Source organism: Bubalus kerabau, chromosome 3 (assembly GCF_029407905.1).
Source record: "Bubalus kerabau isolate K-KA32 ecotype Philippines breed swamp buffalo chromosome 3, PCC_UOA_SB_1v2, whole genome shotgun sequence".
Classification (NCBI taxonomy): Eukaryota; Metazoa; Chordata; class Mammalia; order Artiodactyla; family Bovidae; genus Bubalus; species Bubalus kerabau.
This window is the reverse complement of record NC_073626.1, coordinates 160312933-160336152: the sequence shown is the minus strand read 5'-3', so window position 1 is coordinate 160336152 and position 23220 is coordinate 160312933. Positions and strand designations below refer to the sequence as shown.

General features: G+C 44.6%; 1 protein-coding gene across 1 annotated transcript; it reads right to left on the bottom strand.

Annotated features, from left to right (window-relative positions):
* Positions 1-9459: 9459 nt before the first annotated feature.
* On the bottom strand, positions 9460-11416 carry CXCR2 (C-X-C motif chemokine receptor 2). The gene has a single exon (XM_055573436.1). It carries the CDS (start codon positions 11396-11398, stop codon positions 10334-10336), a length of 1065 nt encoding a protein of 354 aa, XP_055429411.1. The 5' UTR covers positions 11399-11416; the 3' UTR covers positions 9460-10333.
* Between the last annotated feature and the right edge of the window lie 11804 nt (positions 11417-23220).

The window sequence follows — 23220 nt, the reverse complement described above, 5'->3', positions numbered from 1 at the left end:
AGTTCACTCCAGCATTTTTGCCTGGAGAATCCCATGGACAGAAAAACCTACTAGGCTACAATCCATGGGGTCACAAAGAGCTGGACACGACTGGAATGACCGCACAGGCACATAGTGCCTATAATAAGCCATACGATATCACACACTTAAAATCTTTTTTAAGAGGGTAGATCTCAAATGTATTCTCATCACAAACAGCAACAACAAAACCTCTGAAAACATTAAAAAAAAAATAAAACCAAAACAAACAACAAAAAAGCAAAAGTACAAAGGGATGCAAGGAAACTTGTGGAGGTGATGGATATGTTTAGTACCTTGATTATAAACACCTGCAGTGTTTTTTTTTTTTTTTTTTGGCCATGTCAATTACACTTCAGCCAAACTGTTAAAAAAGTGAAAAAAACAAAACAAAACAAAAAACCCTCTCTGTGTGAGTGTAAGTCTTCTTGGCGTTCAAATCTCTTGCAAGAAGCTTTAATCGTGTTAATGTTTACCACTGAATAAGCTCCAAATGTTTACCTGCTTCACATGATGGATGGAAATAAGTGAATAAGTGACGGTCCTAGCAACTTTGAAATTGCCCTTTGAATCTTTCTCAAAAAAAAAAAGTTTTCTTTCTCCCTGAACCTTTATCTACAGGTTTGGAAGTGAAAGGTCATAGCACAGTCTTGAGCCCTGCCATTCGTCCTGTGGGAATTAGGTTTCCCAGCAACTTGTAGGGAGGACTTCCCGGTGGCTCAGGTGGTAAAGCGTCTGTGTACAATGCTGGAGACCTGGGTTTAATCCCTGGGTGGGGAAGATCCCCTGAAGAAGGAAATGGCAACCCACTCCAGTATTCTTGCCTGGAGAATCCCATGGATGGAGGAGCCTGGTAGGCTACAGTCCACGGGGTCACAAAGAGTGGGACGTGACTGAGCGACTTCACTTTTCCCAGTATGGCAAAGAGGAGAATGAATGCGGACTCTGGGGACCAGGGCTTAGCACTGCCTCTGTCACTCACAGTTCAAGACCTTTGGCAAGTGTTCACCTGTTCTGGGCAACAAGGAGCTCACCTGCAAAAAGGAGAGGTCGGTCTAGAAGTGAATCTTTTAAGCTCCCTTCCACCCCGACAGTCTAGATTTAGGCAAAGCCGTTCAAGGCCACCACTGATAGATGGGCAGGTTTGACGCCGCACAGCCTTAAAGGAGTGTGTTACCATGTGACTAACACACTTATTGCACGTATGTTTTAAGTGAAATTAGTAGAATCTTCCCATAAACAGAGGGATTTTGTACAACCTTGACCCTGGTCCCTGGGAGCTACTATGACACTGAGACCCTGGAAGCATTTCGATGCTCCCTGGGAGTCATGCTTTTCATTTTTGGCAGTTGAGCTGGATCCTTGGGCAAGGGAGTTAGGCAGGGGGCATGTGTATGTGTGTGTGTGTGTGTCTGTGCTCAGTCACTCAATTGTGTCTGACTCTTTGTGACCCCATGGACTCTAATCTGCCAGGCTCCTCTCTCCATGGGATTTTCCAGGCAAGAATACTGGAGGGGGTTGCATTTCCTTCTCCAAGGGATCTTCCCAACCCAGGGATTGAATTTGTGTCTCCTGCATTGCAGGCGGACTCTTTACCATTGAGTCACCTGGGAAGCAAGAGGTACCCCAGTGCCATAGCCGACTGCGTACTCTAGAAGTAAATCCCTTCGCATAATGCTGGATCTCCAAGCCAGTCTTCTAGAAATGCTAGCTGGTGGGAGTTATTGCTCTGGTGGGAATAGAAAGCAAACACGGGACAGGACACCTTGTGAAAATCAAGAGTTTGACCCAACGTCTGGGTAGCTTGGCCCAGAGCCAGCTTTGCTAGGACACCAACCCCAATGTTATGGCCAAGGGGACGGGTCTGACATCACACTTTGCAAGACTCTGTTGAGAAATCAGTGATGCATCTGTCTTTTCCGGGAAGATGCTCATGGCTATGAAGCTGCTGGAGGAGGGGCCTTAGGTTGGGGCAGTGATGTGTACACTTCCCTGCACCCCCTCCCCACCCCTACATCTGTCTCACCTTGGGCGGATGAAATGGTCAGGAGGAGACTCCTGGCAAGGCCACCTTGCCTTTGGCTAGAGGTCAGCTAAGGGAAGTTGTGGGGGTCTTAGAGACCAGAAGTGTACAAGGAGAAAGAGAGGAAGGAGAACATATATCTGGAAGGGAAAGAATCATCCTCACAGACAGTTTTAATTCCAACAGGACATTTCTCATCTCCAGTTTGAGCAGATTTGCCCCATGGCTTCTGGGTCAATGGGTTTTAAACTTGAATCTTTTTTTTAATAGCATGACTTTAATGACATTTATTTTTTATTGTAGTAGTGATGATGTACAGGTTGTGTTAATTTCTGCTATATGGCAAAGTGACTCAGTTACACACACACACACACATATCTTTAAAAATTTTTTTCCATAAAGATTTTTCACAGGATATTGAATAGAGTACCTTGTGTCCAGTAGGAACTTGTGGTTTATTTGCTGTATATGTAATAGTTTCCATCTACTAACCTCAAACTCCCAGTCCTTCCCTCCCCCACAGTCCCTCCAGTTTTGTAACCACAAGTCTGTGAGTTTTTTTGATTTTGTAGATAGGTTTATTTTCGCCAAATTTTTAGATCCCACATGTAAGTGACATCATATAGTATTTGTCTTTCTCTTTCTGACTTACTTCCTTAGTATGATAATCTCTAGGTGCATCGATCCTGCTGAAAATGGCTTTATTTCATTCTTTTCTTATGTCTGAATAGTATTACACTGCATATATTACCACATCTTCTTTATCCATTCATCTGTTGATAGACAGGTTGTTTCCATGTCTCAGCTATTGTGAATAGCACTGCTATGAACATGGTAGCACCTGTATCTTTTCCAATTATAGTTCTGTCCAGGTATGTGCCCAGGAGTGGGATTGCTGGATCATATGGTAACTCTATTTTTGGTTTTCTGAGGAACCTCCATACTGTTCGTCATAGTGGCTGCACCAATTTACATTCCCATCAACATAAACTGGAGTCTTGATCAGACTCACCTTAGCTCCAGATTCCCAGGGACCCACCTTCAGCCATTCACATTCCTTAGCTTAGACTGTCACCTTACCTTAACCATAAGCTGGATACCTTCTATTCGTGCTTTCAGACCTACTCTCTGCCTTCTTTTACCACGCTCTGTGCCCTGGGATGCTGACCAATATGGACTACCTTAGTGGGTTCCCCATACTCTGATTTCTGAGCTTGGCTCATGGGAGCCCTGGTTGGAGATCTGTGGGCAAAACTACAGGTCAGGGCATTTATTCTCCTACCTCTGTTCCTTGGATACTGGGATTGACTCTTGTCAGGCCTTATCATACAGCTTTCCTTCTGGGCTCCTGCGATAGCTCCCCTACCTCACTCCTTAGGCGTAGGGATAGCAACAGCTCCCAGTCGTTACTGGCCTTGGGGTGCTGAACCATTGCTCCTTACTTTCCCCAAATCCTTCCCCCACTTTTGTTAAAGCTCTTTGTATTGAATTCTCACGAGTTTGATGAAACTCTATCTCCTTGCCCAGTCCACTATGCCATCAGGTTCCTGCCAGGATGCTGATCCAGTCTGGGCTTGCCCATAAAGCTGCATTTTAAGCAAAGAGCCCATTTTAAACATGGAGATAGAAATTAAAAATACCGCTCCATTGGACTTTAATGCTCCTTGGCTCTTTTTTGGCCCCTTAGTGTTTAACTTATTTGAGATGATAACTTTATCTCAAATGAAAGCATCAACTTACGGTGATATTTTTCAAAAAGCAGCTTTATCAGGAAATGAAGTTAAAAAAAAAAAAAAAAGACTAATACTGCTCAATGAGAAACAGGCACATCCACAAAGCTCAGGTTCTTTGTCCATAAGGAGGCCTATATCTGTGCTAGCCCATAGGTCTCATCCATAAACACCAGGCCTCAGTTCCTTCGTTTTTGCAAAAACTCTGATCCAACCAAAGAAATTAGAACAATGCAAAGCCATATGAATTAATCATGAATATGACTAAAGAGAATAAAGTTCTTTAACAAGAAGTCCTTTGAACAGCTTGGTGTATTTCCTCCCAGATGTTTTTCTGAACACTTATAAAGCCATATAATTATAATGTTTTTACACAAATGGATAAACTGTTTACTGCACATGCTGTTCTACTTTCCTTTTTCATTCAATATGGTTTTTGAAGATCTTTCCATGTCCATTCGTATACAACCAACACTTGGCATCACAGGGTATTGGTTCTAGGAACCCATTCCCCGCTCTTGGGTACCAAAATCCATAGATGTTTAAGTTCTTATATGAAACTTAATTAAATAACATTGTCTTTGCATATAATCTCTGCATATACTTCTGTACACTTTATTTTCTTTTCTTTTAGCACCCCACCCCCTGGTCTGTACACTTTAAATTATCTCCTGACTCCTTGTAATAGTTAACACAATGTAAATGCTATGAAAATATTTGTTAATGCATGGCAAAGTCAGTTTTGGCTTTTTGGAACTTCCTGGAATATTTTTTTGAACTGTTTTCAATCCATGGTTGTTTGAATCCACAGATGCAGGACCTGTGAATGTGGAGGGCTGACTGTAACTACCTCATTATTTTTTAAGGTTTTTAAAAATAGTTTTATTGAAGTATAATTTGTTTAATATAAACTTAAGCTGCTTTAAGTACACAATATAATTATTTTTAGTAAATTAGCAGAGTTATACAACTATACCACAATCCAGACTTAGAATATTTCCATTGCCCCTAACAGACCCACAGTCCTGTTTGCAATCACGCCCTGCTCCCACTCCCAGCCCCAGGCAATCACTCATCTGCTTTCTTCCTCTGTAGATTTACCTTTTCCAGACATTTTATGTCAATGGATTCTACAATATGTGGTCTTCTGTTCTGGTTTCTACCACTTAACATCATGTTTGTAACCTTATGTTTAAACAACTGCCATCAATACAGTCCATGGTATGGATGGACCTTCACAGTTGAACTAGCCACTTCCCTACTGATGGACATTTGTCCGCTTATGTGGGTATTTCTATAGGGTGCATTTCTGGAAGTGTCATTCCTGGATCACAGGGTGTGTGCACTGAAGTAGGTTTGATCAAATTACCTTCTCTAAAGGTTGCACCTCTTTACTCTCCTAGAAGTAGTGGGTGATGATACTGTCTTCTACTCTGCTGCATTTGGACCCCAGAGCAATAGACACCTCTGCCCAACACCCTGTAGGGGCTCCTTGAAATTACTGGAGGTGTCCGCTTGTGGTTTTGATAACTTTCTTCATAGATTTTTCTTTTATTTTAATGATTGAAAGCATTTTTATTGTGAACAGCTTGCAGAAAACTTATGTTTATAGGTTAAAGAATGAGAGTACAGTGAACTAGGTGTCCAAGATCAAGGTAAAGAAAATTTGATCAGGACCCTCAAATACCCCCGTGTGCTCCTTTCTGATGGACTAAAACTTGAAAAAGCATAATCCAAACCTTCGTGGTAACCATTCCTTTTTCTCTCGAGTTCTATTCATAGGTAACCTCTATTCATGCAAAAGATTTGAATGGAATCCACCTGCAATGTGAGAGACCTGGGTTTGATCTCTGGGGCTGGGAAGATCCCCTGGAGAAGGGAAGACTAGTATTCTTGCCTGGAGAATTCCATGGACAGAGGAGCCTAGTGGGCTGCAATCCATGGAGGTCACAAAGAGTCTGACATGATTGAGTGACTTTCACTTTTCACTTTTCTTTTAGTTCAGCTGTAACTATGTTCCCCCAGTTTCCTTCCTTGCATCATTCCAGGTTCGCGTTGGCCAGAGCTGCATGTTTTATGTGCTGGAGAGTCAGCACCACTGTGACATTACTGGCGCTTATCTTCTGGCTGCTCTTGCTTTCGCGGTTGGCAGTGGGTCTGCAGCTCTGAGTGCTCCTGCGTGGAGTGTGCTGACCTTTGTCACGTTGCTGTTGTTGTTGTTCAGTCACTAAGTTGTATCTGACTCTTTGTGACTCCATGACTGTAGCCTGCCAGATTCTTCTGTCTGTGGGGTTCTTCAGGCAAGAATACTGGAGTGGGTTGCCATTTCCTTCTCCAGGGTATCTTCCCAGACTAGGGATCCAACTTGTGTCTCCTGCATTGGCAGGTGAGTTCTTTACCACTGAGTCACCTGGGAAGAGACCTTTGTGATGCAGACACCAACAGACATCCAGCAGGCGGGCCATCCACAGCCAGAGCTTGCCACTCATCTCTCAGTCTGTCATTGCTCCTCGCCCCTTAATGTGCATCTTTCCTTCTCACTTGCATGTCCTGTCACTTGCACGTCCCAGCACCAGAAGCAAAGTCGACAGCTACTCTAGGCTCCTGAACCAGCTCCCAAGTGCTACAGTCAGATCCCTCTAACAAATCCCTTCTTCTTTTCAGAAATTTAGTTCTGCTTTTCTAAGTGAATCTTGTGTGACAGAGCATGTGCCTCAATAGAAGGTTTAGTTTGGCCTGTCTTTGAACTCGATGTTGGTCTATGATTGCCTCTTAACTGTTCTGCTTGCCAGCACAGAATAGGGTAACCCCAGCTGAGCTTGCTTTCACACCTGTGCCCCAAACCTCGGGTGGCTCTTACCTTTATCACAGGGTGGAGATTCCAAAGCCCAGTGCCAACACGGATGAGTCCAGGCCCTGAAGATGTAGACTGGCCCTGCAGCGTGACCTGAATGCTCTGAGAAGTTCAGTGTATTTGTTTCTTGTTCCTTTGTAAGATGTTTTAAAATTTACCATTAGAAAAGCAAAATATCTGAAAAAAATGAAGTGAACTAGGAATTTTTATTCCAATTTCATTACTATTTAGCCATGAGATTTTGGTCAAGATGCTTTGCTTGGGCTTCAGTTTCCTCATTTATGTACTGAAAGAGTCAGCCTCTCCGTGGGGAGGGGCGTCTCTAGGTCTCCCCTGTCTTTGGTATTGTGTGATGGTGTGGTTTTCCACGTGCGCCTACACGTGATGTGTTTCAACGTGATGTGCAAACTGGAGGTACTTCTTTGTATCACCCAAGAGAGGCTGGTGGCTGTCCTGATGTCATGAATGAGGGGATCCCATCTTTCAGAATCTGGGGAGGGATGGTGGTGGAGGAAGACATCATAAATACTGGGTCAGAGGAAAAAGACAGATGGTGTTAGTGTAAGCAGAGGAACATATATCTCTGAAAGTAAGAGGGCCAGCTTAGACTGAGTGGGCAGATCTAGGCAGAGAGCTGCTGGGCCCTGACTCAAACCTGGAAACATCAGAGAGAAAGACATCAGCAGGCCTTGGATTTGCCCTGTGCTAGTGATGGCTTGGCAGGTTGATTATTTATGCCAAGACAGTCTTTACTTGTGTGTGAGAGTGTGAGTAAGAGTCAGGGCTAAGTATTAGCGGTTCACCTAAGTCCAACTCAGCCTCCACCTCATTGCTTCTGGGCTTATTTTATCCTCTTGTTTTCCTTGGAGAACCATGTTTCCTCCAGCCCTGGTTCCAGGAGGAAAGAGCAGAGTTCCTGGAACCAGGGTGGCCTCCTCCCACCAATAGTCATCGCAGGGAGCTGTCCACTTAGTCCGCCTTGTCCAGTTAGGACACCACTGGTTCCTCCGGTAACTTGGGGCTTTGGTAAAAACACGTTCCCCTGCCTTTTCCTCTTGCTGAATCAGAAGCTGTTCTGAAGCTCAGCCAGAACAGCTACGTCATGCTTGATCCTGAGTTCAGCCCAGTACCTGGCAGAGTGAGCTTGGAACGGAGGGGTTATTGTTGGTGAATTGATCCCGCTTGCTGACTGCGAAAGGAAAAGCACGTTCCTGAGTTAGGAGTGGTGGTCACCTGTCCCTTGAGCACTTCAGTTCCAAGGTCTGTTTCTGCCTTGCTGGAGAGGTCTTGTGCCATAGCCAAGGATACTCTCTCCTCAGTTTAATGGTCAGAGAGTTGTTAACATGAAAGTGATCAGAAGCTGGTAAAAGTGTGGTTTAGTTCCCCTTGCTCCCTTACTGTCTTAGCAGGCTGCTTGGACCCAGAGCCCCTCCCGCCCAAGACCTTTCAGAGCCAAGCCCTGTGAACAGGGGCTGTGTCAGTGTGAGGCTCAGTCTGTTTTGACTGTTGCTTTACCCAAAGCTCTGGAACAGTAGGCTCTTAATACGGTTGAAGAAATGAGATCAATTGTTTGTTTTGTCTGGGTGACATAGTCATTTTCCCGTTCTGCATGAGTGTGGCATTTTGTCAAACCTGAATGATGGGTGTGTGTGTGTGTGTGTGTGTGTGTGTGTGTGTGTTTTGGGTGGGAGAGAGAAGAGAGTGAAGGGGAACTCAGAGTGGGAGTCACTGGCTGACCTCAGGAGAGCTCTCTGACTTTCGGCTACCCAATCCAGCTGATTTGGTGGACTTTCTAGGCAGTTCTAAGTCCTCCCACCCTTGACACTCTTGACTACTGTTTCACCCAGGGAAACAAGACATACAGGAAGATCCCAGGATATGTTTCCTTCTGTAATATGTGTTTAGCAGCAGGAGGCTTGGGCTGGGGAAGAAGGAGGAAATACCAGCCGCCATCTTGATTTTAGACCTTCTTTCTATGTACTCCATAAACAGCAAAAGGATTTATTTATTATAAAGACCCTCATTGAGGACCTCTGCTCACCCTTGCCCGACCTCTCTGTAGCACTTGGGGTGCTTTTTGTTGCAAGTAATGTAATACCCAACTAAACGTAATTTACACAAAATAGACATTTAATTATCTCACTTAAGAAGTTATAAGTAGGTGGTTCCAGTGGATCAAGTTTGCCTTTTTAGAACTAGATTTTTTTGTTTGTTTTTGATTGTGGCAAAATATACTAACATAAAATTTACCATTTTACCCTTTTTAAAATGTACAGCTTAGTGGCATTAGGTACATTCATGTTGTTGTTCAATTATCACCATTGTCCATCTCCAGAACTTTTACATCATTCCAAACTGAATCCTGGACCCATTAAAGAATAATTCCCCATATCCCCCTTTTCCCTAGCCTCTGGTGTCTATGAATGTCACTATTTTTCGTACTTCATATAAAGGGAAACATAATATTTGTGTTTGGCTTTGACACACAGAAGTTTTAAACTTCGATGCAGTCTACTTAAACTATTTTTTCTTTGGTTAATTGTGCTTTCGGCATCATATCCAAGAAATCATTGCCAAATTCAATGACATGAAGCTTTCCCTCTATGGTTCCTTCAAAGAGTTTTATAGTTGTGCTTCTAATTTTAGGTCTTCGATCCATTTTGAGTCAATTTTTGTGTATGATGTAAGGTAAAGGTCCATTTTCATTCTGTGCATGTGGATATCTAATTTTCCCAGCACAGTTTGCTGAAGGACTATCCTTTTCCCATTGCATAGTCTTGGTATCCTTGTTAAAATTCATTTGATTATTTATGGTGGTTTTACTTTGGGCTCTTTATTCTCAGGTTCTTTTTATTGTTTGACTCCATCAGCCTGTGTGTTGGGTATATTTTTTGCATCATTGTTACAAAGTGGCTGCCTCAACAGAACTTATCCTACAACCATATTCAAAGTCAAGAACCAAGGATATGTCACTTTCTCTCAAATCAGGAACACTTTCCAGGTGTCTTCTGGCCCCAGAAGACTTCCTCTTAGATAATGATGCACTGAAACCAGTTTGTTCCAGACGGTGAAAGTTGATTATTACATTTTCTAGATTTTTTGAACTCATTGTTAAATACCATCACCCTTGAAATTGGCTATGGTGGGAGTATTTATATACACCATGGCACATGGCAAATGCTACAAATCAAGATATTTTTCCCCTAGGAGAGTGGTTTACCAGCACACTATTGCTTTTAAGTATTACAAATCAGAACAAGATGATACAGCCACTCCTATCTTAAGGGAATCTTGGAAAGTGAGTGTCTGTCATTTTCAGCCTTTCTCAAGGGAAGGGGACTTTGCCAGCAGACAAGAAAGGGAGAGTTAGGGAAGTAACCAATGGTGTTTTACATTAATGGTTCCCAATAGTGGGAACTTTTTGTAATCATTGAAAAGAATACCTTCAAAGGATGTCTGCCAGAAGATAGAGCACTGTGGGCTCAGTGGTAGGATGCACCAAGCTCTATCAGTTGACATGGTGATTACAGCAAGAGGTGGGCCCAGGACAGGCTGTCTAGTCCATGTGATGGGGGCCTATTAGGGACATGGCCTCAGCAACTTCCTGTAACCACAACAGGGAGCAGCCTTGACATGAGACTGTGAACGGCCAGAGGACATGGGGCTTGGGATGATGCTGAGGGGAAGCAAGGAGCCCGGTGTGGAGTCTCAGAGGGTAGTAGACGTGTTCCCTGAAGAAGAGCCAACAAAGGAAGGCCTGCCATCCTTGGCCAAGAACTCCTTGCTGATCAGGCCATGGATGGCCATGATCTTGAGGAGTCCGTGGCGAAACTTCTGGCCAATGAAGACGTAGATGAGAGGGTTGAGGCAGCTGTGCAGGAAGCCCAGGATCTCGGTGGCATCCAGGGCCCGGCCAATGTCGTTGCGGCGCTGACAGGTCTCGGCGATCACATGGGCCCTCATGAGGGTGTCCACGACCAGGACCAGGTTGTAGGGCAGCCAGCAGAGCAGGAAGACGAGCACGACAGCAAAGATGACCCGCATGGCCCGGTGCTTCTGCCCCATTTGGGCTGAAAACAGCGTGCGCAGGGTGAGTCCGTAGCAGAACAGCATGACCAGCAGGGGCAGGAGGAAGCCAAAGGTCTGGGGTAGGACCCTCATCACCATTCGCCATTTCGTTGTATTGGCACCCATGTCCTCATAGCAGACTGCACTGGAATAGGGTGGGTGGATGGCCCTGCGGAAGATGAAGACGGGCAGGGCCAGGATCACGGACAGGGCCCAGATGCCTAAACATATGAACTTGACCCAGTGCCGCTTCTGGGTCAGCGTGCGTGTGGCATGGACAATGGCCAGGTAGCGGTCCATGCTGATGCAGGCCAGCAGTAGAATACCGCTGTAGAAGTTCACTTCCTTCAGGAGTGAGACCACCTTGCACAGGGGTGTGCCGAAGACCCAGCCCTTTGCCTTGGAGGCGGCCCAGATAGGCAAGGTCATGGCGAAGAGCAGGTCAGCCATGGCCAGGTTCAGCAGGTAGACATCAGTGACAGAGCGACCGACCCGGCTGTATAAGATGACCAGCATCACCAGGGAGTTTCCCAGGAGGCTTAGCAAGAAGACCAGGGCATAGATGACGACCACAGCATGCTTATTGATATCCAGAATTTCTGGCCGACATGGGGCAGAGTCTGGTAGAATAGAGGGCAGGTCAGTGTTGTAACTGTAATTGCCAAAATCTTCATCGCTGTAATTTTCCCAGTTAAATCCTTCCATATTTGAAGTGAATTTTGTTTCAGCCTAAAGAAGAGAGATCAGGGTTACTGCATAGTAAAACCTCCCCAGATTCTTGCCCAACAACTTGTACATCTCAGATGGAATTCTTTGTGTTAGCTTGTATATTATATGGAGGTAACTTTCACTTCAAGGAGTCACTAAAGTTCTAAGGTTTTGGAGACACATTTAGAAAAAATGATTTCACAAAAAGCGTCTAGTTTCTTTCAATGTCAGAGAGGTTCTTATCACTTTCCATGACATTGCCCAAACCATTGTTGAAACTTCCCCTTGTAATCCCTAGAGAACATGCTGTCTTGGATCCTTGGTGGTGAGCATTTGACCGTTGAAGCTGATTTTAATGTCAGAAACAGGAGGTACCACTCATTTTTCAACCTAGGGAATTAAGCAGGAAATCTAACTGGGTTAGATCCCTAGAAAAAGATCAAAGCTTGACTTTAAAGCTAAGAGATGAATTCTTTTGTCCAACTTTCTGAATGCTATTTTGGAAGGACTGCTCTGGTTGTTGGTGCAAATGTAAACTGGTATAGCCTCGATGGAGAACAGTATGGAGGTTCCTTAAAAAGATAAAGATGGAGCTACCATGTGACCCTGCATTCCCACTCCTGGGCATATATCTGGAGAAAAACATTATCTGAAAAGATACACGCACCCCAGTGTTCATTGTGGGACTGTTTACAATAGCTAAGACATGGAAGCAACCTAAATGTCCACCCACAGAAGAATGGATAAAGAAGTTGTGATATATATATATATATATATATATATATATATATATATATATACAATGGAATATTACCTAAAGCCATTAAAAAGAATGAAATAATGCCATTTGCAATAACATGAATGGACCTAGAGAGTGTCATACTGAGTGGAACAAGTCAGACAGAGAAGGAAAAATATCATATGATATCCCTTATATGTGGAAACAAAAATAAATGATACAAATGAACTTACTTACAAAACAGAAAGAGACTCACAGACTTAGAAAATTAACTTATGGTTGCTGGGGCTGGGGGTGGGGGGAAGGGGTAGTTAGGGACTTTCAGAAGGTCATGTACACACTGCTATATTTAACATGGATAACCAACAAGGACCTACTGTATAACACATGGAACTCTGCTCACTGTGGCAGCCTGGATGGGAGGGGAGTTTGGGGGAGAATGGACACACATATATGTGTGGCTGAGTTTCTTCTCTGTTCACCTGAAACTGTCATGACATTGTTAATCAGCTATTACCCCAGTACAAAGTAAAAAGTTTAAAGTTTGGAAGAAAATGAAGTGTTCTGGAAAAACAATCTGAGTGATAGCAGAGTAGGGTTTCAGGATGCCCAAGCTAAAAGGAAGTTGTACCACCCAGAGTGTTTCTTTTGATGTGGGAGGCTTCCTCTGGGAACACTTGTGTAGTTTGAAAAAATATATTAAAAATCATAAGCAGGTGGATGACTGATTTTCCCACATGGGTGGAAATGTAGCGGATTGTCTTGGGAGCTCTGAGCAGGCATATTCTGCCATGCAGGGGTGAGCAGAGAAAGGCAGTATGTTCCCAGCATAAGGAGGAAGGCCAGCAGGAAGCAGGGAAGGCAGGTGGAGACACATAATTCTTGTTTGGGTGGCTTTCCAATCCTGACGGAGATCCTTCCTGTGTTGCTCACGGGTGCCTTCTTCCAAACCTGACTCTCCAGCAACCCCCAACCTCACCGCAGGTTATCCCTAGCTAACTTTTGTGGGCTCTGCCCTTGTTATGGGGGTAGCAGAGAACCTGCTTTCGTGGGAAGCTGCAGCCACTCTGAAATATTATCCCAGTTTTCCAAAAGGAAATAAACTAAAGTGACCAGCTACTGAATTAGCTTCCTTTTGAACCACAAACTGTATCACTATCATGTCATTTCTTTATAACAAGATATGGCCATCCTGTGACCCTATGCCAGTCTGTAACTCACCTCAACATGGTACCCAGTGTTAAAGAGACGAATACAAAATAAGAAGGCTCAGGAACTACCTCATACTCACTGCTGCTGCTGCTGCTAAGTCGCTTCAGTCGTGTCTGACTCTGCGACCCCATAGACGGCAGCCCACCAGGCTCCCCCGTCCCTGGGATTCTCCAGGCAAGAACGTTGGAGTGGGTTGCCATTTCCTTCTCCAATGCAGGAAAGTGAAAAGTGAAAGTGAAGTTGCTCAGTCATGTCTGACTTGTAGTGACCCCATGGACTGCAGCCTACCAGGCTCCTCCATATATGGGATTTTCCAGGCAAGAGTACTGGAGTATCATGATCATAATAATAAAGTAAGGACTATAATGATGGTGATGGGATGTGGAGAAGTTGAACCCTTTATATACTGCTGGTGGAAATAGAAAATGGTACAATTGCTTTGGAAAACAGCTGTTAAGAAAGCTAAAACATAGAGTTACCATATGATCCAGCAATTCCACTCCTAGTATATTCAAGAGAACTGAAAGCGTATATCCCCACAAAAACTTGTATGTGAATCTTCTCAGCAGCACACAGCCAAAAAGCGGAAGTAATTCAAATGCTGATCAACTGATAAATGGATATGCAAATGGATGCATACGAGGAGTATTAATCAATCATAAAAAATAATGAAGAACTGATACAGGCTACAACATGGGTGAACCTTGAAAACATTATTCTAAATGAAAACAGCCAGAGACAAAAGACTTCATGAGTTTATTCTCATGACTGCATGGCCGCTGCCTAGCATCATGAGAGGGTATCTTATTGTACGTTGCTTGCTTGGGAAAAGATCAAAATTCAAAATTCAGAGAACAGTTTCCAGCTAAGGCATATCACTTTTGCAGCATTGCAAAGATGAAAAATTGTTAGTTGAACCATTGTAAGTTGGGGACTGTCTGTATACAAAATCCCGCTGAATTGTATACTGTAAATGGGTGACTTTTATCACATGTGGATTATATCTCAACTACAACAGATGAATCAAAGGTGTGTAGAAAAGAATGTGTATGTGTGTGTGACTTGTAACAGAGTCACTTTGCTGAACAGCAGAGATTGGCACAACATTATAAATCAATTATACTTCAATAAAAAAGAAAAAAGGTGTATTGGGCTTCCCTGGTGGCTCAGTGATAAAGGATCTGCCTGCCAATGCAGGAGTTGTGGGTTCAATCCCTGGGTTGGGAAGATCTTCTGGAGAAGGAAATGGCAACCCACTCCAGTGTTCTTGCCTGGGAAATCCCATGGACAGAGGAGTCTGGCGGGCTACAGTCCATGGGATTTCTAAAGGAGAACAGTCCTGGGTGTTCACTGGAAGGACTGATGCTAAAGCTGAAACTCCAATACTTTGGTCACCTCATGTGAAGAGTTGACTCACTGGAAAAGACTCTGATGCTGGGAGGGATTGGGGGCAGGAGCAGAAGGGGATGACGGAGGATGAGATGGCTGGATGGCATCACCGACTCGATGGACATGAGTTTGAGTGAACTCCAGGAGTTGGTGATGGACAGGGAGGCCTGGCATGCTGCAATTCATGGGGTCGCAAAGAGTCAGACATGACTTAGCTAATAAACAACAACAACATAAGTGTAAAGGAAATAGAAATATTAAATCAGTAATATCATCCTCATCACCATCAACACGAAAGTCCTAGGAAGTTTTCCTCTTTAGCAGAAGAAACTGTTACTATCAATCATACTTAGCAAAGAAGGCAGAATGAGGTTACGAGGAACTAGAAGAACAAAGCCCTTTTCCTCTAGAGTGAAAGAATTCCTAACTTTCACTTTTCTGAGATGGTATCTCTGCTAGTGACGGGGGCCAGATAAATTGCCTTCTCAGAATACAGAGATCACAAATAGAGCAGATTAAGTCAGTCCCTGAACCTAAAAGATGTGATGATAAAGATGGGGCCCTGCCTGGCCAGGAGACAGGACCGTAGTGAGAGAGGTGACTAGTACAGCTGGCTCAGCCAGTGTTGCTTGCAAAACCTGCGAGAAACCACTGACTCTGCCGTCCCAGGGTCAAGACCAAGTTTTCTCAGAAGCCCAGAGTATTGAAATCACAAGGTGGGTCACTTCTGGGAGCTGATGATCAGAGATGCTCTTCAGGGAACACATGACCTAAGAGAAGACCCACCTTTGAGAGTGGATACAGAGCACGATGGATGCAGAGAGCTTGTGCCCTTAGAGGGGAGAACCTAACATTTACAAGCATCAGCTGCGAAAAGGCAGAGGTGGGGCAGCCACAGAAACTGCCTCTCTCAGAAGCAGCAGCAACAGCCAAGCAAGTTGTCACAGCCCAGTCCTCATTCCGGATAATCCAGTGTTCAACTGTGCAGGAGATGGGCTGGAGGTGTATGGGTGAGTTCCCATTACTAGACACGAAGGCTCAGTCTCAGGGACCAGGGCGCGACCAGCAAGTCAGGACAGAAGGTAGAGAACTCAGAAATGGGAACCAGGCCAGGGCAATGACCTCCGGCCACGGGAGGCTGGGGCAGGGGAATGTTTTGTTGTTGTTTGTTTGTTTTTTGGTTTACCGGTCTCTGGTGAGGATGTTTTGACAGTTGAAGGGAGATGTATATTTGAGATCCGATTTGTGCCTCGCCAGGTACATGGTCTTGCTCGGCAGTTACAAACAGACAGGCACAGCAAGGCTCAGAAACCACCTTTTAGTCACAGAGCCTCTCAGTGCTGCGGCCAGAATTTCAACTAGGTGTGAATGACTTCACATGCTATTTTCAGTCCACAGATCTGCCTCTTTAAAAAAAAAAAACAAATCACAACTCAACGTTTCAAATACAGTTGTGGACTTCTCTGGTGCTCCAGTGGTTAAAAACCCACCAGCCAATGCAAGGAACGCAGGTTCGATCCCTAGTCCAGGAAGATCCCACATGCCCTAGAGCAACTAAGTCCGGGTACCACAACTACTGAAGCCCGTGAGCCTACAGCCCGTGCTCTGCACTAAGAGCAGCCACCGCAGGGAAAAGCTCCTGCAACTAGAGAAAAGCCCCTGCTCACTACAACCCAGTGCAGCTGAAAATGAAAATAAATAAGTGAATTTACAAAAACATAGTTGTAAGATGATTTCTTGAGATATCCTGAGTTTAACCTGGCTATAGTTCCCTCCGATTGTTTGATGTTTCGTGCATTGCTTTCTTTGCTATTCCTTAGACCCAGGATGAAAAAAACAACCCTCACAGGAAATAATAAACCAAATGTCCTTGAATTGACTGGCTCCCTGCTGGTAGCCACCCAATTATGTCCTGGGTAACCAAACAGGACAGTCCCTCACTGAGTGAAATTGCCAGCCCCCTAATGACTCCATGGAAAGCATGATTCTAATTTATTTCACAGAAGTTTTATACTTAGAAGAGCCCAAATACTTAAGGCAATCTTTTTAACTGCAGCAACACAATAATAACGCAACATAGTCCAGGTTGTTTGAATACAATTCCAGTATTCTTTCTCTCTAGAAATAGAATCCACACATATTTGTGTTTAATATGGGGAAGGAGGGCCTCACTAAGATCTGGTTCAGACTCAATTCTAGCCAAGGCAGGGAGAGCTGGCTGGGAGCGGGAAGAGAAGAGGGTGGGCAGTGAGTTGCCCTAGGTGCTTGCTGGAGAGAGGGGTATGGAAGAGGAGCAGAGGCTCTCCCTTTGAGGACAGAGTGGTCTAAAGAGAGAATGGAGAGACTGAGAGGTGTGGGGATAGATGGAGGGGACAAATGGAGCCTGGGTGTCAAGGGGGACAGAGAACAGAGAAGTGTCTGGAAGGTGGGAGGGGTGGGTGTTTCAAGACTTACCATGATTCTGGGCTTGTCACCTGTGGGACACCTCCAGGAAAGGCAGATGTGTCTGACTGAAGAAAGGGCGGCGGTGCTGAGAACACAGTGAGGAAGTGAGTGGTGGATTATATTGCTCAATTCTGGGGTGGAGCCCCTGAGGGTGCGGGATGCTTTTGATAGTTTGAATAATTAATTCCCAGGTCAGCTCTTTAGTCGTCATTTTATGAACTCGCAGAGTTCATTTTGGGAAGGGGTTTCCTAGCCAATCTTTCCATTTCCCAGATGAGGAAACTGAGGCCCACCCAAAGGAAGTAGTTGGCCCGTCATGGCACAGATTTCTTGTCTTTGCCTTGAGCTCAGCAGCCCCGAGCTCTTTCAGCTGCCCTGCCTGTTTCTCCCTGCATTCCAGTTGTGTCGGGCTTCCCGTGCTTACCCCCCAGCAGTTCTATGGCTCTTCAACATTTTTCCCATCTCAAAAGGAACAGCTCTTTAAGGCACCAGAAATGGAGCTTTAGCCTTTGGCACGTCTGGTGGTTTTCTTCCCTGGCCTCTCATCTCCACCCCACACACCCCCGGTGTTGTTAAATCCTCATAAATTCCTTCTCCACGCCACGCCCTTCTCAACTTCCACCCCCACATGGGTGCCCTATTCACCTCTTCTTGTCTTTCTCCTCACTCCCCAGTCATCCTCTCTGACCATGCTCCTCTCTTAGGACATTGATATTTTTTTATTGATTTGTCCACTTGGAATTGGGTCAGTAGTAGCTACTAATTTTGGAACCAAGACCATCTCATTTGGAAAGAAAGACATTTGGTAAGGGTTAAAATCCCATCCAAGTTCAAATACATTTTTGAAAACAGATGACACCAAGCATATGTTTTGTCACATTTGCTACTGATAACAATTGGAAGGATAAATTCGGGTGGAGCTGTGAACATTAATTCACCGCACCCTCCCAAGTCCTTACCCTTACAGTGATTGATTCCCCAGGCCCTCTGCTACTTGTTATCCTGACCTCTTGCCCCAGGCATCCCAGGGCCCACAGGGTACTCAGAGCCTGTGGAAAACTCATCTTAGCTGCCTACCCCTAGGAAAGAACCTTTGAGTCCAACCGTTTGGCAAACATTCTGTCACCTTTCTCTTTACTATGCTGGAGAACCCAGAGACTCCTGGTCAGGTGATGGTAAACCCAGACAGAGACCCAGGACCTGTGGGGAGAGGCCCTGAGTGCAGCAGTGAAGAACTCTGCTAGCCTAGCTGCTCTGGACAAGCGACTTTTCCTTTCAGATTCTCAGTTTGCTCATCTGTAAAATGAGACTCATTTTAGACTCAATGGTAGACTCTGACTCACCAGGTTGTGCTGAGGATGAAAGGAGAGATTACTTATAAAACACTTAAGACATATATAAAGCACAGGGTTAGCATTTATTATTGGTATTATTATTACTGAAATAGTTGATCAGCTAAAAGCATGGGGTCTTTCCCACTACATTGCCAAGCAAGAGAAAGCAGCGGGTCTGCTTTCCGGGCTGACTTCCAGGTATATCTTAATTTGCTTTAACCAGAAATAACAGTCGTCACTTTAGCTCTAATGATGAGTGCCTGCTAGGGCCTAGCATCCAAGAAAAGTGCTTTTCAGAATCTGTATCATTTAATCTTCACAGGAGCTGCATGAGATGTGCATTTTCTGAATGAGGAAACTGAGACTGTGAAGTTAGGCAACTTACCTAGAGTGACGCAGATGAACTGAGTTTTAAGCAGTTCTTAAGACATTTTTTTTTAACCTGACCTCAAATCTGGCATTCTGTCCACCGCAAGGAGGGACTGGATCCCAGCCTTAGGTTTCTGAGCTCCTGTAAGTACTTCTCTGTCCCAGACAACTGGATGTAGAAAGGAGAGTCCAGATCTGACATTTCCCAACCAGTCTACTTCTTTCTTTCTTTCTTCTTTTTGCCATACCGTGAGATTGTGGGATTTTAGTTTCCTGACCAGGAATTGAACCCAGGCCCTCGGCAATGAGAGCATGGAGTGCTAACCACTGAGCTGCCAGGGAGTTCCCAAGCAGCCTACTTCTCAATTTTCATTAGACTGATTTCATTTCCACTGAGCCCACCGCAGGCCTATAGATGGTAGGGTGAATTCAGAACTGTTTTCCAGTCCTGGTTCTGCTGTTAAAGATCAGGGTGAGCTTGGACAAGTCATTTCTCTCTGGGCCTCCATGTGGTCCCCTGGAAAACGAGGTTAGTCACATATGGCTACTTAAAATTAAATTAATTAAAATAAATAAAAAATTTAGTTTTTCATTTCAAGTGTTCAGTGGCCACATGTGACTCAGTTCAGTTCAGTTGCTCAGTTGTGTCTGACGCTTTGCGACCCCATGAACCACAGCATGCCAGGCTTCCCTGTCCATCACCAACTCCTGGAGTCCACCCAAACCCATGTCCATCGAGTCAGTGATGCCATCCAACCATCTCATCCTCTGTTGTCCCCTTCTCCTCCTGCCCTCAATCTTTCCCAGTATCAGGGTCTTTTCAAATGAGTTAGCTCTTCGCATCAGGTGGCCAAAATATTGGAGTTTCAGCTTCAACATCAGTCCTTCCAATGAAGGACTGATCTCCTTTAGGATAGACTGGTTGGATCTCCTTGCAGTCCAAGGGACTCTCAAGCGTCTTCTCCAACACCACAGTTCAAAAGCATCAATTCTTCAGTGCTCAGCTTTCTTTATAGTTCAACTCTCACATCCATATATGACCACTGGAAAAACCATAGCCTTGACTAGACGGACCTTTGTTGGCAAAGTGATGTCTCTGCTTTTGGCTATCATATTGGATAGTGCAGATGTCCTGTAGGACATTTCTATTACTGTAGGAGGTTCATTTGTACTGAGCTGCCTTAGTGAAGACGTAAATATTTTGTTTCTGTAATTCATCACTTCAGTTCTCAGGGGACTCACAGGAAGAGAATGACGTTTCCAAGTTCCTTCTATCAGAATATGTCCCCAGCTGCCCGAAGGCCACACTGCTCACCCACCTGATGTTGTTGCTACTGCTGCTGTTATTTCAGTAGCCACTGATGCCTCCACGGTGACCCAGGGCTTGGTAGCTGTCAGGGATGTTGGACAGGAGAAGGCAGCTTCTGTGTGGAAACTTCTGACCCAGGGCTGCCGAGGGGGAAGTTCAGGAGGCCCACCAGGGGAGGTGTCCCCACAGAGGAGCAACGAGGTCTGTCCTGGGACTCTGACTAAAGGTCAAGGCTCTACCTGGCAATTCTGTGATAGCACTGGGACTTTTCACACCTTCCTGGCTAACGGTTTCTAGAGGAGTCTGAAGGTGGTGGTTTGCCTAGTCCATCTCTGTCTCATTTTCAAAATATGCCTTCTTCTTTATAAGGGAGATGCAAGCAACCCCACCGCCCACTGACACATGTGCTGAATTTATGTGTACACTTTCTTCCTTCCTTCTAGGGGCGGGATGAGAAGTATCCTTTCTTCTCCTTCTTTTGAATTCCTGCACCTGCTGGTGGGACCCACTGCCTCTCATAACCTTGAGGGTCTTGCCTCCTGGTCCCTGTGCCTCTCTTTCCTGGAACCACCTCTTTCCCTGAACTTGCATTTGTCTTTCTCTCCCTTCCTCTGTTCTAGGAGTCCTTCAGCTACTTCTCCCTCTGGGAGAAGTATTTGCCTCCATTTCAAAGGCAAACTTCTTGAAAACACAGCGAGCAGTTGCTGTATCCACTTCACCAACTTCTTGTTCACTGCTTAACCCACTGCAACCAGCTTCCTTCCCACTGCGCTGCGGAAACAGCTTTTGCCAAGGTTCCCAATAACCTAGAGTTGCTAAACCCAGTAAACCCTTCTCTTAAATAAAGCTGTTTTAATATTATAAAATAAAATGGGCATACTGTAATGAATACAGGTGATGCAAGAGCATATAAAGTGAAATTGGATTCCTTTCCATCCCTCTGTTCACCTGTATCTTGTGTACAGGTGTATCATCTTTCCAGACTTTTCCCCATGCATAGTTAAGAGTGTTAAACTAGTTATGTTGTTTTTCACTTTAACAATGTATCATGTTCCTATTTTACATCAGTCCATATAGATCCATCTTATTCCTTTCAGTGATGACATCATGGTCCATGGCAAGGATGTAAGATGATTTATTTGGTAATTAGCTTATAGACGAATGAAGCCCTCATGACACAGTGGTAAAAAATCTGCCTGTAATGCAGGAGACCCGGGTTTGACCCTGGGTCAGGAAGATCTCCTGGAGAAGGAAATGGGAACCCACTCCAGGATTCTTTCCTGGAGAATTCCATGGACAGAGGAGCCTGTCAGGGGTTGCAGAGTCGGACATGACTGAGCTACTAACACTTACAGGTGAATATTTAGGTTCTTATTATGAGCATCTTGGGATGTAGATCTTTGGGAATTTGTATGTTTCAGCAGCTTAAGTACAATTTTGCTGGGTCATAACTGTGCGTGTTTAAATGTTGATAAATACTACTCATCGTTCTTCAAAAGACTGTTCCAGTGTGCTCTCTTATTATTATGTACTCTCCTATTACCTATTGCTGCTGCTGCTGCTAAGTCGCTTCAGTCGTGTCTGTGACCCCAGAGACGGCAGCCCGCCAGGCTCCCCTGTCCCTGGGATTCTCCAGGCAAGAACACTGGAGTGGGTTGCCATTTCCTTCTCCTATATAAGGACCTGTTACCCTATCCACTCATACTGTCTCATAATTGTCAATTATGGTAAAATATTTTCTCCCAACCTGCTGTATGCTTTTAAACTTTATTTATGGTGAAATGGATACTGTATAAGTCTTATCTGATCTCTGCAACATTTCACCCCACTAACTCCATTCTTCTTTTATTTCTCTGAGAAACTCTTTTGGTCTCGTTTGTTGCTTTGTTTATTGATTCATTCCTCAAATATGGATGTTCCTTGGAGTCTGCCTTGGTCCCTGTCTCCCTGCTCTCCCTAGACCAGCCCACCTGCCTCCTTGGCTTCAGCCCCTATCCAGTCTGGGTCAGCGTCTCCCACACCTATAGTTCCCAGCTTCTCTTCTAAGCTTCTCTCTAAGCTCAAATTCTTACATGCAACCACTTCCTGAAATCTACCCTGAGGTCCCACAGATGCTGCAAACTCAACATATAGAAAACTGGTCTCTGGAGAAGGAAACGGTAGCCCACTCCAGTATTCTTGCCTGAGAAATCTCATGGACAGAGGAGCCTGGTGGGCTATGCAGTCCATGGCATTGCAGAGTAGGACACAACTTAGCAACTGAACAACAACACACAACCAGGCACATTGTAATTTAGGGAAACAGTTTTTGATGGAAATATGGCATAAAATGGAGAGTGAAGTGACCCAGCAATATGGAATGCAGGGTTTTGTAAGAAATTAACATTTGTGTATAGAATAATGGTTGCAAATATTCAAACAATAAACTCTGTGGCTAAAGGAAAAAAAAAAACAACTGGTCTCATGAATTCCCTGACATGGGTGCCCCTGCTCCTTAACGGGGGAACGGGCATGCCCCTCAGGCTCACCTTGCTCCTCCTCTCTACCAAGGCCATCTCTCTAACATCTTTCTGTCTTATCTCCTCTTCAATATCTTCATTGACGAATTAGGCCCCGCTTTATTCTCTCACCTAAGCTACTGGATTCATCGTGGGACACCTCTGAATTTCAGAGCAAATCTGTCTGAGTTAGGATCCCAGCAATGTCAGTGGCTGTAGACCTTGGGCAAGTTATTGTGTCTTACTGGTCTCAGTTTCATCATCTGTAAAATGGGGATAATTAGAGCACTCACCACATAGGGTTGTCATGTGGATGAAATGAGTCTATATTTACAAAACAGAATGGTGCTTGGCACTGTTGGTTCCTGCTGCTGCTGCTACCACCATGACCAGATCACTATTTTCCTAAATGTTCTCTGCCTTAAGTCTTTCCCCTCTCAATCCATCCTCCACTCTCTATCAGAACCATTTGCCTCAAATGTGAGTTTGATTACCTTTCCCTCTTACAGCTCTTCAAGGACCCC

What these genes read in the sequence shown, in the direction of transcription:
- CXCR2 (XM_055573436.1), bottom strand. Translation starts at nt 11,398, where the DNA reads ATGGAAGGATTTAACTGGGAAAATTACAGCGATGAAGATTTTGGCAAT.